The sequence below is a fragment of the Pseudopodoces humilis genome, chromosome 4 (genome assembly GCF_049639895.1).
Source record: "Pseudopodoces humilis isolate 2021_Gansu_Grassland_sample_001 chromosome 4, ASM4963989v1, whole genome shotgun sequence".
Classification (NCBI taxonomy): Eukaryota; Metazoa; Chordata; class Aves; order Passeriformes; family Paridae; genus Pseudopodoces; species Pseudopodoces humilis.
The window spans coordinates 13,230,943-13,243,933 of NC_142203.1; the positions used below are offsets into that span (position 1 = coordinate 13,230,943).

General features: G+C 42.7%; 1 protein-coding gene and 1 pseudogene across 1 annotated transcript; both read right to left on the reverse strand.

Moving 5' to 3' along the window:
- Window positions 1-2,123: 2,123 nt before the first annotated feature.
- On the reverse strand, window positions 2,124-4,793 carry LOC148184443 (syncytin-A-like; annotated as a pseudogene).
- A 2,924-nt stretch (window positions 4,794-7,717) lies between these two features.
- Window positions 7,718-9,040, reverse strand: LOC148184444 (endogenous retrovirus group K member 8 Gag polyprotein-like). Its single transcript, XM_088054609.1, is given in 1 exon segment — window positions 7,718-9,040. A coding segment is annotated over 1 exon segment (1,323 nt).
- Window positions 9,041-12,991: the final 3,951 nt, after the last annotated feature.

The window sequence follows — 12,991 nt, forward strand, 5'->3', positions numbered from 1 at the left end:
GGGTTTTATACCAATAAAAATCCAGGTTGCTCAGATGCTAGGCATGATGGGCAAGCACAATTTCTCTGCTGACACAGAGATTGAAGACAAACCCCTCTCTTGTTGCTGGGAAACAAAAGAAAGGAGGCCGTTTCTACCCATTGGAAAGTCTCTGCTTACCCTGAAGGACTCTGCTTCTTCCTTTCCTCAGCAGCTGGATGCCAAGAAGCACAACAGAGAGAGGGGTGGTTAATTTGTCTGACAATTTAACAACACTTGTAAACAAGAGTTGACTCTGTCAATAACATCTCTGCCATGACAAGTCCTTGCTGAGGATCAAGAGCTGTGTCACTTGTGTTTAGTTTGCCTCGAATTAATGGCACGGTGGGTTTCCATCCTGCAGATATGGCCCCTGTGACAACAGTCTGCTCAGCCTTTGCAGGGGTGTGTACCCACAGGGACAGTGTTGCTCCTGCCAGCAGACCAGAGTTTGTTCTCATGTCAAAAAATCCAGGCAAAAGTGACTTCTTAAAGTAACATTTTCCTTTTGCTCTCAAACCAGAGACTTAGATGTAATGGTATCATAGAAACAAATATGTTTCCCTGTTGTCTATCAGGATGGGTGTGAAGTCCCACCACACCCAGATAGCACGGCACTGATTTCACCTCCACTGTGCAAATGACTCGCAAGAGCAAGTAAAGTAAATTCTGTGCTGGAACAGTGAAGTTCTGTCACCCTAAATCAGGGTGATGCCTCAAGGGTTTTATACCAACTTTGCACCTAAGTTGGTGCTAAAGAAGTTTATACAGTCCAACATAGACCTAAGGTTTGCACAGCAGAGTTTAGGCTGACAGCTAAGGGAGCATAAATTAAATGGTCTTTCCAACCCAAAAGACTGATGAGAAATGTTGGTATTCCTGCTCTCCTTCATTGTTTACAGTATAGCAACATATTTTATGAGATTTTGGAGTTGTAGCTCTGAATTGTGGCCAGATTAAGACACATGAATGGTTGTGCATTTTTAATTGTGGAGGTCAATATCAGTGTAGCTGCTTCTGATAACACAAAAAGCTCTTTCAAGATCCTTCTTAAAAGAAATGTCTTTTCATTCTTAACTGCACAGCCTCCTCCAAGATGTACAGCAAAAAGGTTATCTGGATTGTCTTTTCACAATAACAGGAGACTCCCCCTTTAATCAGCCTGGATTGACAATTCTCAGCTGTATTAAGGAATTTCACTTAGAGTCTGCTGTAAATAAGTGATTTCTATGCAATCAGGTTGAGAAAGGACAAACCTGAATTAACAAGAGTGGTGTTTGTTAGAGACACCATTACTCATCGCACACTTTAAACAACCCATACCATCAAGCCCAAACCTAATATGGCTCCTTGTTAAATATTTCTGATGGATTACATATCCCCGTGTTGTTACCGTTGAAGATGAATAGATCACGCGGACACAGGTCGAGGTGTGGTGAAAGAAAGAGAAAGTTTATTTTTCCTCCCAGGATTTATAGGCTTTTGACCATGGCCAGGGATTGGATGGTCAGGATAACACTTCCTCACTGCACTGGCCATGAGAGATGCCCATCACAAGACGTGTAACAGAAAGAATGTACGCATATCTATGTTTACAGTTACTGTCCTGGGAAAGTCTTTAGAAAACTATGTTAGCAAGCTCAGAAGCTGAGTTTTCAGGGCGACACTGTGTGAAGAGGGAACGAGGACTTAAAGCCAGTATTTATGCATATATAAGCATTGTACGTGAACACTGCATATTCAGAATGAAAACCAAATATCACCTGTACAGGGGAAACACTGCAGTTACATGAATACACTTCTGCCATCAGATTCACAGGCAGCTTAACTGATGAGTTCAGCGGGAGAAATGCAACACTCAATATGTATGATCAGCAAGTCTCATTTATTGGTAACTCTAAAACCACTTATAATTAGGCATCAATAATTAGGCTCATACATAGTGCAAAAACCAAGCTCATTATTGGATATTTCATTTAAGGTCAACTCCACCTAATTCCACATTCCTGTGATCGCTCATCTATGCTGAATTCACATTCTTCTGATCACAGCGTCCTGTTCTCAGTTAACAGTTATCACTAAGGTCTTCCTAACTTTGCAACATCTCACACTGACTGTACTCTATTGTCTAATTCTTTCCCAGCTAACTGCTGCATGGGAACGTGACCTTTGCTCTCTAGCCATTCCTCTATAATTCCCCTGTTTTCTTTTTGTACTAACAAAACTGTAGAAGTAGCCTTCTTTACCATGTTTTGCAAGCATTGCAGTATGCAAGGAATAAACAACAACACAATCACAATGATCAATATAACAACAATTGCCATTTGTGCCAAATTTTTTTAACCATCCTGTGAGACCTAGGGATTGAAACCATTCCTCTAATGGATTTGTTTCCATGGTTAATTTTTTCATATTGTTCTGTAGTTGTTGAAGACGAGCATGAATAGACACTGAATGGTCAGAAAGATTCCTGCAACACATCCCATCAAAATCCTCACAGCCATGGCCCTGTGCTAATAGCAAAAAATCAATAGCAGCTCTATTCTGCAATATAGCATGCCTAACACTGTTCATATCCAAAAGCAAATCAGACAAAACCTTTGATGTAATGTTAAACTGTTTTCCTGTCCAACATGCCAGTCGTCGTAACTGTGTTAAGGCTTGAGCACTAGATACTCCAGGTGTAAAAATAGATGACACAATCACTGTAGGACATTCCCAAAGTTCAACCTGATCTTTGCATTCTGGCCCCAGTTGGAACACACTTTGTTCGTAACCTAGTTCTATTGGCTCCTAATAGTTGCTGTATAGTGGGTGCAAACAATGTCAATTTTCCAAAATAACAAGGCCCTCCATAAATGTTTGCTGGCAGTCCTTGCCATGCACGATCTCCACAAATTAGAAAAATACCAGGTGGTAATTGTAGAGGTGTACTGCTAGAATTTACTTTGTGAGACCAATTGCCACGGTACGCATCATTATTTTGCAAATATAACAAATTTTGTGGAGAAACATTTGTACCATTTGGCCCATGAGACTTTTTTGCATGATTGCTCCTAGCCCAATTGACAAAAGTTAAACAGTAATTGCTAGGGGCTGAACCTAATAGTCTTAACTCTTGTGGTTGTGACCCAGTAACATTTAAACCTGTAGCAATGTACCAATTTTGAGCACCAATGGGATTTGCCGGAATTAAACCTGTGTCACAGATATTGATCATGAATTTACCTGATGGAATTTCACATAATGTTTTGTTTGCTTCCTTGGGTGTTTTCCAATTCTTTGTCCAGTTTTTAAACATTGTGGCATTGAGTGAATCATCTAAAGGTGCGCCCACTAAACAAGTTTGAAAAGGATCTGAAGGGGTAGCCATTGAAAGGCAAAAATTATCCTGTCCAGTTTGATTAGCCCACGTTACCCACATATTTTGTCTCTCATCCATGTCAATCAAAAACCCTTCATTTCCCTTTATCATGGTAAACCACAACAACTTGATCAGAGATAGTCCTTTAAGGACTTTAAAAGGATTGTGGCAGTTCAGCCAGCATCTTGGCTGGATCCCATGTGAGATCTTGCTTCCCCTTTTTTTTTCCCCTCCGCCTCGCCCGTCGCTTCGGTTGGTTTGGACCACCGGGGGTTCCATCTTCTCGGCAGCAGGGATAACTTTCAGGGAAAGACCCTTTTTCTCGAGACTGCCGTTTTAAGAATTGCTCCCAGTTTTTATTTTTTACCCCTGGGATATCACACCTGACTTGTGTAAGTGTCTTATGACAACGTATTGTGGTTATTTCAATAATATACGGTAAAAGGGTATTAGGATGATAACAACAATTTTCTGGATTTATCCCAAAAGCATAAATCTCCCACCATCTATCAGATCCTTTTTCAAATTGTCCTGTTTGCACACCTTCCTGTAATGCAATCTCAGTCAAATTTCTTTCAAAGTTGTAACACTCTGTACAAATCCTTCTTGGGGATCGACCCCACTTAGAATGCATCCACCACTTTTCTTTACACACTTTACAAATGTAACATACAAAAGGATAACATTCACAATTTGGTACTGTACACAAAATTTTCATGTGAGAGTTCATCAGATCCCGTCTCTATGTTGATGGTAGAGAGCGAGAAGTATCTGCTAAATTTTCTGGATCAGCTGAAGGTAAATCACTGGGATCAGCAGGTTTAGTCCATCGGCTCGGTACCCAGACAGGCCCTGTGGGGGTAGACACACAAAGATAACCACGTCCCCAATAGAGTACCTTGCTAGGACCTCCCCACAGTCCTGTTTTTGGATCCTTATAGCGAACCCATATCGAATTTTGAGTTTTCTCTGCTTCAGCTGCACTATGACGTATTGCTGCAGGCAAATCACTGTTTCCAAAAATACAGAGGAAATTTAAAACAAATAAACAACGCAATAATCGTTCTTGTGGATCTTTGATCTCCCTAAATTTATTCAGATATTGTTTTAAGGTACCATTTGCTTGTTCTACTATTGCCTGACTCGTGGGGGAATGTGGAATCCCTGTTATGTGCTTGATTCCCCATGATTGCATCACCTGCTTAATTCTACTACTACAAGAAGCAGGTCCATTGTCTGTTTTAATAGAACGTGGAACTCCCATGACTGCAAAACAACTTACTAAATGTCGCTCAACATTCCGTGCTTTCTCACCAGATTGAGCTGTAGCCCAGATGTAATGACTATAAGTATCGATGGTGACATGCACATGTTTAACTCTCCCAAACTCTGTAACATGAGTAACATCCATTTGCCACAACTCATTAACCTGTAATCCTCTAGGGTTTACCCCAAGACCCAATCCACTGCCTTGATTATGAAAACTACAAATAGGACATGCTTTGACAATAGCCCGAGCCTCCTCTAAAGGTATCAGAAACTCCCAATGGAGACCTTTTGCATTTTGGTGAAAAATGGCATGAGCTTCTCTGGCTAATGTCTGTGGTGGGACAGGGCTATTTTGTGACAATGAAACCAATTGGTCTGCCCTAGCATTTCCTTCTCCTAAACCCACATCCCATTTGTGGCTAGGAATATGGATAATAGCAAAGGCAGCAGTCCTCAACTTTACTGCTCTTTGAAGCTGCAAAAACAGTTAATATAAACGAGGGTTTTTTACTTCCTTAATGTCTGCATTTTCAATACGTTCACTTACTCCTGCAACATATAAAGAATCAGTTACCACATTAACAGGACACTTAAACTGCACCAAAACCCAAACAACAGCAACTAATTCCAGAGTTTGTAATGTGTCCTCCTTTTGAGCTGGAATAATATGATGATTCCATTGTCCTTGTGAATCTTGCCATGTAGCAGCAGCTGTGCAAGATTTCTTTCCAGCATCAGTGAACACAGTTGATGCCCCTGGTAATGGCACAAATGATCGTTTGGGCTTTTCAATCCAATTCTGCTGACCTATCCATCGTAGTGGTATTCGAGGCACTTCCTCAGTACTGACTACACTGCTGTTGTCAAGCAATGCTTCTTGCAATGTGGAGCTGTGAATTAAATACCAATCTAAAGTGTCCTTTTTTATTGGTATCTGAATTTCAGCTGGATCTGCACCCATAATTTGCCACAATCGCTTCCGCCCTTGTTTTATCAAATTTGCTAAAATTTCAATTTTTTGAATTAAGGTATGTCTCTGTTGTAGTGGTGGCAACAACCACTCTAATACCCATATCTCCCCTGTTTTCTTTTGTTGCTGTGTCAGGGCACCGATGAGATGTTGAGGTCCAAACCATACAGTAAGATTAATGTCCAAGTCTGGATCTCGCCTACAAACAACACCTGTCTGGATACAGTCCGTTATTTTATTGAGAGCTTCTTGTTGTTCACTGGTGACCTGTATAGGTGCTGTAGGATCGGTACCTTTTAACAAAGGTCGTAAGGATTGTAAAAGTTCATTAGGAATACCCACAACAGGTTTAAGCCATTGTAAATCCCCTAGCAATCGCTGAGCATCATGAACAGTATGAAGTGATATGTTTAATGACAGTTTCTGAGGGGCAACATACTGCTCAGTTAAAGTCCACCCGAGATATTCCCATGGGGATGACAGCTGTATTTTCTCAGGTGCAACAACCAGTCCATTCTGAAGTAGTTGTGTTTGAATGTCTTTAACTTGTTTATCTGCAAAAGGCTGTGACTGAGCAAAAAGAATATCATCCATATAATGATAAATAATAGTTGTAGGCCATCGAACACGTAGCGGCTGCAAAGCATTATCAACATAAAGCTGGCTCAAGGTAGGAGAATTACGCATACCCTGTGGTAAAACTGTCCATTCAAATCTCTTGTCTGGTTCTGCTCAATTTAATGAAGGCAAGGTAAAAGCAAATCTGCAAGTATCCTGTTCATGCAGTGAGACAGTGAAAAAACAGTCCTTTAAATCAATTATTAACAAGGGCCAATCTTTTGGTAACATTGCAGGATTGGGCAAACCAGGTTGTAGCACCCCCATTGGCTCCATTTGTTCATTTACTGCACGTAAGTCATGCAGCAATCAATATTTCCCGGATTTCTTTTTTATAACAAAAATAGGAGTATTCCAAGGACTTGTTGACAACTTTAAATGTCCTTGTTGATATTGTTCCAGCACTAATTGATGAGCTTGTTGCAGACTTTCCCTTTTTAAAGGCCACTGTTCAACCCATACTGGTTCCTGGATTATCCATTTAAGTGGGAGTGGGAAAGTCCAAACAATGGCCTCTATTCCAAAGGGTGCTCATTGGTCAAAATAACACCAAGTTGTGACAAAATATCTCGTCCAATTAGACATTGAACCTTGTCTGGTAATGGGACAATTGACTGACAGAACTGATGACCTTCCCATGTTGATATATTTTATATATTAGTAAAGGCCTGTCTGCACAAACCAGCCTTTGAAATAAGTCGTGATATTAAGGGCTAAAATCCTTGAAACTTGCCTGCAGAAGAGAGAGTAAAGCAAAACAATATTCTTGTGTGTAGGAGAAAAAATGTAAACTGTGTGTGTTAGCCAATAGTAGCTTGCTCTGCCCGCAGACCCTGTAGAACCCTATAAAAGGTGTGCTAAAGATCGAAATAAACGGCGTTCACGATTACTTCTGTGAAGACTGGTGAATAAGCTGGCGGTTTCTCAATATTCCCATCTAATTGAATCTGGATTTGTGGAGACCTTTTTGCTAAAGTTAAGCCTCCCACCCCTGTAACAGTAACCATACTAGGCAACAAAGGCCATTCCTGGGGCCAATATTGTGGAGCAACAATACTTGAGTCCGCCCCAGTATCCAATAGTCCTTCTAATTGGTGGGATTCTCCGTTATAATTGAGAACAACTGTTCGCTTGGGTCTAGTGTTTAAGTCCAGAGTAAGTAATGTAAGTCCTCCTGTAGAACCAAATCCACCTGTACCCCGTGATTGATTTTCCAGTGGTGTCAATTGATGGTAGTGGCACCAATTGTGCAATTTGTTGTCTTTTATCAATTCTGGCTGATGGTGCCAGTGTATATGCCATGATATATATTTCACCAGAATAGTCCACATCAATTACTCCAGGTAAAATAAACAGTCCCATTAGACTAGCAGATGAACGTCCCAACACTATTGCACCCACAGCTTTTCCATTTATTACCACTGGTCTAATAATTCCCGTGGGAATCTTGTAGGGCTGTGATGTCAATAAATCCACAGTCACTGAGGCTGCCAGGTCCAGGCCGAGGCTCCCTGCTGTGGCAGGCTGGAGGGAAGTTGCACTGATGTTCCGGCAGCTGCTATTTGTGTCTTGGCGCGGCGGCTCCTCGCACTGGCTTTCCCGTTTCCCGATCTCCGGCGGCAAGCACTGTCAGCGTGGGTATTGGACCGACACTGATTGCACCAAACAGATGGTACAGTACATTCCTTCCGAATATGTCCAAGGTTGCCACAGCGAAAACATTTGAATCGGGAGGCTGGAATCCTGCCATTGTTGGTTGTAGCCGCTTGTAGGGGTGCAAGAGCTGCTAAAACCTGACTCTGATTAGATGCTAGTTCTTTAATTGCCTGGACTAACATTGCCTGTGAGCCCACTGACATATTAGACATCCTCTCTAATGCCTCTTCAATAGTCCAGTTAGCATTTAAGGAATTTAAAACTGACCTGGTTGCTGGATTACAATTTTGTAATGCACATTGTTTTACTAATGCTCCTCTCATATATTCAGGAACACCTGCCCGCTCTATAGCTGTAGCTGCTTTATCAATAAATGCTCCAAATGGCTCATCTCACCCTTGTTTAATACCCATATAAGATGGAATACCTCCTGGCTCCTTAATCCGATCAAATGCAGCTCGCACTAACTGCATTCCTTCTCTCAACTTATCTGGTCCCAAAATAGCTTGTGCTTCCACTTGACTATATGCTCCTAATCCCATAAGTTCTTTCAAACTTAGCCCATGCAGTGGATCACCTGCCTGTCTTTGCACATTTACACTTTCTTGACAATAAGCTTGCCAGTGTGCATTAAACAACAACTGCTGATGCTGACTAAGAATCAATTTCATAATACTCCTACAATCTGCATGCAACAAAATCTGTGTACCACACAAATAATCAATCATCTGTCTAACCGGTTCACTGGTCACTCCAAACTGACTGGCTGTAGATTGCAACTGTGATAACCATTTCCAATCTAAAGCTGTAATTTGAGCGTGTATTCCTCCCCCTTGCATCGGTGCAAAGGTTACGGGACATGCTACTTCCAATGCAGCATCTGCTATTTCCTGATCTCCCTCTTGCAAAATATTCCGTGCCAACGTAGCCCATGTCTCCCTTCTTTCCCGTGCAATAGTCTCACCTAACTCACGCCCTTCCCCAGGGACAGATTTATTTCCCATAGGGGAGGATGGTAATGCTGCCGAAGGCTCCATTCCAGAATCAAGGTTAGTAGGTGAAGGAATTAGAGATGGCACAAAAGGATTAGCAGCTGCAGCAGGGGTCAGTGACTGCGTGGGGGGGGTCAAAATTACTGTATTCATGGCGGGTGACAATGGACACTCATTAATTCTCTCTAATAATCTATTTTTTGACATAGCTGCAGATGCCTTTGTGGCAGCTGCCTGTTCAGCCTGATACTGCAAAAGAACATTATGAAATGTCCGTCACAGTTTTCCCAATTTTTTAGCAGTTCTATCATCATCTAAAGTAGCTTCCCACAATTTATCTCCAAATTTTTGCCACTCACTTAATTCATGGACTGTATGGGGATTCTGAAAACAACCCTGAGCATACCCATAAGCAAGAAGTCCAGGAAGCTCCTTGCGCAAATCAAAGTCTTTAACCTGTCGCTTTTCTAAAAAGCAGGTAAATAAATCATATGCTGCTTGCCTTTCCATCTTACCGTCAGCGCTGTTGCAGCCCCTACAAGGTTTCGGCAGCACATTAACGCAGGACTCTTCTATTAGGTCGCCTGGGCGCGGCAACGTTGCTTTTGATCAGGACTCTCTTGTGAGGTCACCTGGAACGCGGCACAGCTGTTGCTTTTTGCCGTCCTTGCTGCGGAGGACCCGTCCCCTGACACCAACTCCCTTGGCCGACTCCTTTTTAAGGTCCCAAAGGTTCCAAAGGTCCCGAATGTCCCGAATGTCCCAAAGGTCCCTAGGGTCCCAAAGGTCCCTGCTGTTTGGGCGCCATTTGATGAGTTCAGCGGGAGAAATGCAGCACTCAATATGAATGATCAGCAAGTCTCATTTATTGGTAACTCTAAAACCACTTATAATTAGGCATCAATAATTAGGCTCATACATAGTGCAAAAGCAAGCTCATTATTGGATATTTCATTTAAGGTCAAACTCCACCTAATTCCACATTCCTGTGATCGCTCATCTATGCTGAATTCACATTCTTCTGATCACAGCATCCTGTTCTCAGTTAACAGTTATCACTAAGGTCTTCCTAACTTTGCAACATCTCACACTGACTGTACTCTATTGTCTAATTCTTTCCCAGCTAACTGCTGCATGGGAACGTGACCTTTGCTAGCTAGCCATTCCTCTATACTTAACCAGCTCTGTGCTTGGTTATTGTGCAAATAACCTGTTCTGGCATCTTTTGGGGCACTGAACCAGGGAAAAGTCACAAATAAATACTGCAGGACCATGAAAATCTGTCCAGATACAAACTAGTCTCCAACAAGTGACTACAGAAACCTCCAATAATGTGGTGGAGGGACCCAAGTTGGCTGTGTTCTCTTTGTCATTATGGGTTTGTAATTCAGACTCAGAGAGGAGCTTGAGTTGGAAGGGACATTCAAGACCCTCTAGATCTAGCCCCTCTGCCATGGGCAGGGACACTTTCCACTAGATCAGGTGGCTCAGACCCTGCCCAAGCTTTGTCAAATATCCAAGAGCACCCTTTTCTCTGTTTTACAAGGTCATATTTTCCATGCTCATATTCACAGATGGCTCCGGTCTCACACAGAGCATTGCTGGGTTGGTCACTCTTATCTTCACAACCCAGCAGAGGTCCAATTTTGGATGGCTCTCGCTGCTCCCAAGGCCCCAGGGATGGCTACTGCCTTTCCTCCTTCCGCTTTCCCTTCCAGGATCAGTGATGTCCTGCCACTTCCTCCATGTCTGAGACAACAACAAGAGATAAGGGACTGAGGATGCCGCTTCTGACAGAGAGTTGGTAATACTCAGCTGAGTATTTTGGTCTCTTGCCTAAGAGAACTGTCAGGCTGCCTATACAAAACTCCTCCTGCTTGGAAAGGGGCTGGTATGAGCAGCAGGAATTGTTGTTGGCTGGAGCATTTCAAAGAGCTGGACAAAAGAAGTGTTTTGTGGAAGGCCGCCAGCTGCCCTTTGTCAGCAGCACAAGGTGTGAAGGTCCCCTTTGAATGCCAGCCCTGCTCAAGGACAGCCTTCTCCAGTACCCAGAAACCTTTCAGGCTTTCGGGCTGGCCTCGTCCCTCATTCTGGAGGAGCAGGTTGCTGCTGGAACTCATACAGCCACAGTTTCTGCCTACATTACCGTGTCTTACCACAAACAGCCCCGGAGACAGCAGTACATAGAGGCTCGTTGGAGTCAGAGGCACAGAGTGTGTGCCCTTACCTTTGATACCTGGCTCTGACATCCAAGAAAGCACTGCATTTCATATAACACCATTAAAACAACTGCTACAGTTCAATAGAAAAACTAGGAGTGCAAGTGTGTAAATTAGAAAGTTTTCTTAAGTCACTGGGTGAGAAAATTAAACTTTAAGGTTTAAGCTAGTTTAAGAAATAAGAGGCAAGATGGCAGAATTAGGGCGTTGTCTCCTTTTCCTTTTCCTTCTTCTTCCTTCTTCATCTTCTTCTTCTAGAGGTTTTTGGGTAGTAGTAAGTGATTGGATAAAGAATGCCGCAGTGCAGCGTGCAGGTGTTGGGTCATTGGGTGACACTAAGAAAAATAATTTACTTGGCGTTTGTTAATTGGGTAAATGGACATGTAAAAAACCTTGAAGATCTTTGTTAGCCATTTTGCACCTTTCTATATCTTAGTGCACGTAGCTCCTTGTACCCTGTATGCATGTAATGCAGATAAAAGAAGAATAAACAACCAAGTCCGAACAAGAGAAAACTGCCTCTCTCTCATCAATCTCAGTCCAAGGGGGAAAAAGAACCCAACCACAAGTGTCCCATCAGGACAGAGGCTCAATCCGCAATAAAAGGGGACTTTGTTCCAGCTTTTCCCTTGGACCAGCATGCAGCAAGCACACCTGGGCCTCATTCAGATCTCTGTGTGGGCTGGCAGTCAGCTTCTGTTGCGAATTTAAAGCTTTTACTCTACTTTCCACAGCAAATAACGGACCTCACCCAGCTGCACCAAACCCCAAATTTCACTCTAAAAATAACCATTTGCATTTTCCTCCATTCAAGCCCTGAAGAAAACAAACTTCACTTGCTTGAGCTGGTGGCACGGTGTCCTCCAAGACCGTTCATGAGTAGGACAATATTCCAGGGGAAGACCGGCAAACCCGAAGTTCACTGATGCTTAGGAAGCTTTGCAAAACCTTCCCACCTGCGGTGGTGTTGCACCCTCCTGAGCTCCTGGAGCCCTCACTCACCTCAGGTGCAGTTTGGACAGGAAGGGGATGGTTCAGTTTGTGCGATGTGGGGACAGGAGGAAGGGAAGACTTTGCACACACTGTCATGAGGGAAGGGCTGTTTTCGTTTATGGTGCCTTCATGGTTTTTATATGGTTTATATTATGGTATATATTATTTATATTATATGGTTTTTATTATGGTTTATAATCTTTGATTTCATGTGAGTGAGGGAGGTGCTGAAGGGCAAAAATTCCCTGTGGTAAGGACATCTTCCACTCACACAGCACGGCAAGTGAAGGGGAAAGTGCAATCTGTCTTTCCTGGAAGGTGTTCAGCTTTTAACAAACTAGTTTTGCTGAAGATGAGCCTAGGCAGTGGTGAGTTAGAGCATTTTATCAAACTCCCAGAGTATCCTCACATCTGTTTTGACACAATTTCTCTTTTTTTTTTTTATTGTGAATGCTTTCTCCTGCCCTGCTGCCTCCTGCTTGGAGTTCTACGCGCAGCAGAGTCCCAGAGTTTTCTCAGCAGGCCTGTGCAGCGAGTTCTGAGCCAACGTGTGGCTCTGCTGTCATCCCAAATCTGCACTTTCCTTGCCCAGCCTGAGCGCAAGTGGGGCATGTGCTGGGCGTGGCTGGAGATTTTCATGACCAAAATCCTCCAGCGTCATCACATTTACATCTGCCCATTGCTTTGGATAGCACAAATCACAAACCACCCATCTCAGCTGAGAAATGTCATTTCTTGCAGATTGCTGCAGCTGCACAGCTGATCCACAAATACACATGAATCAATTTCAGTTGAAAAATGTCATTTACTACAAATTGCTACACCTGCGCTGACAATACAGAACTATAAAAATCTCAATTAAGTTTAAAAAAAGTCATTTATTATATTAGCA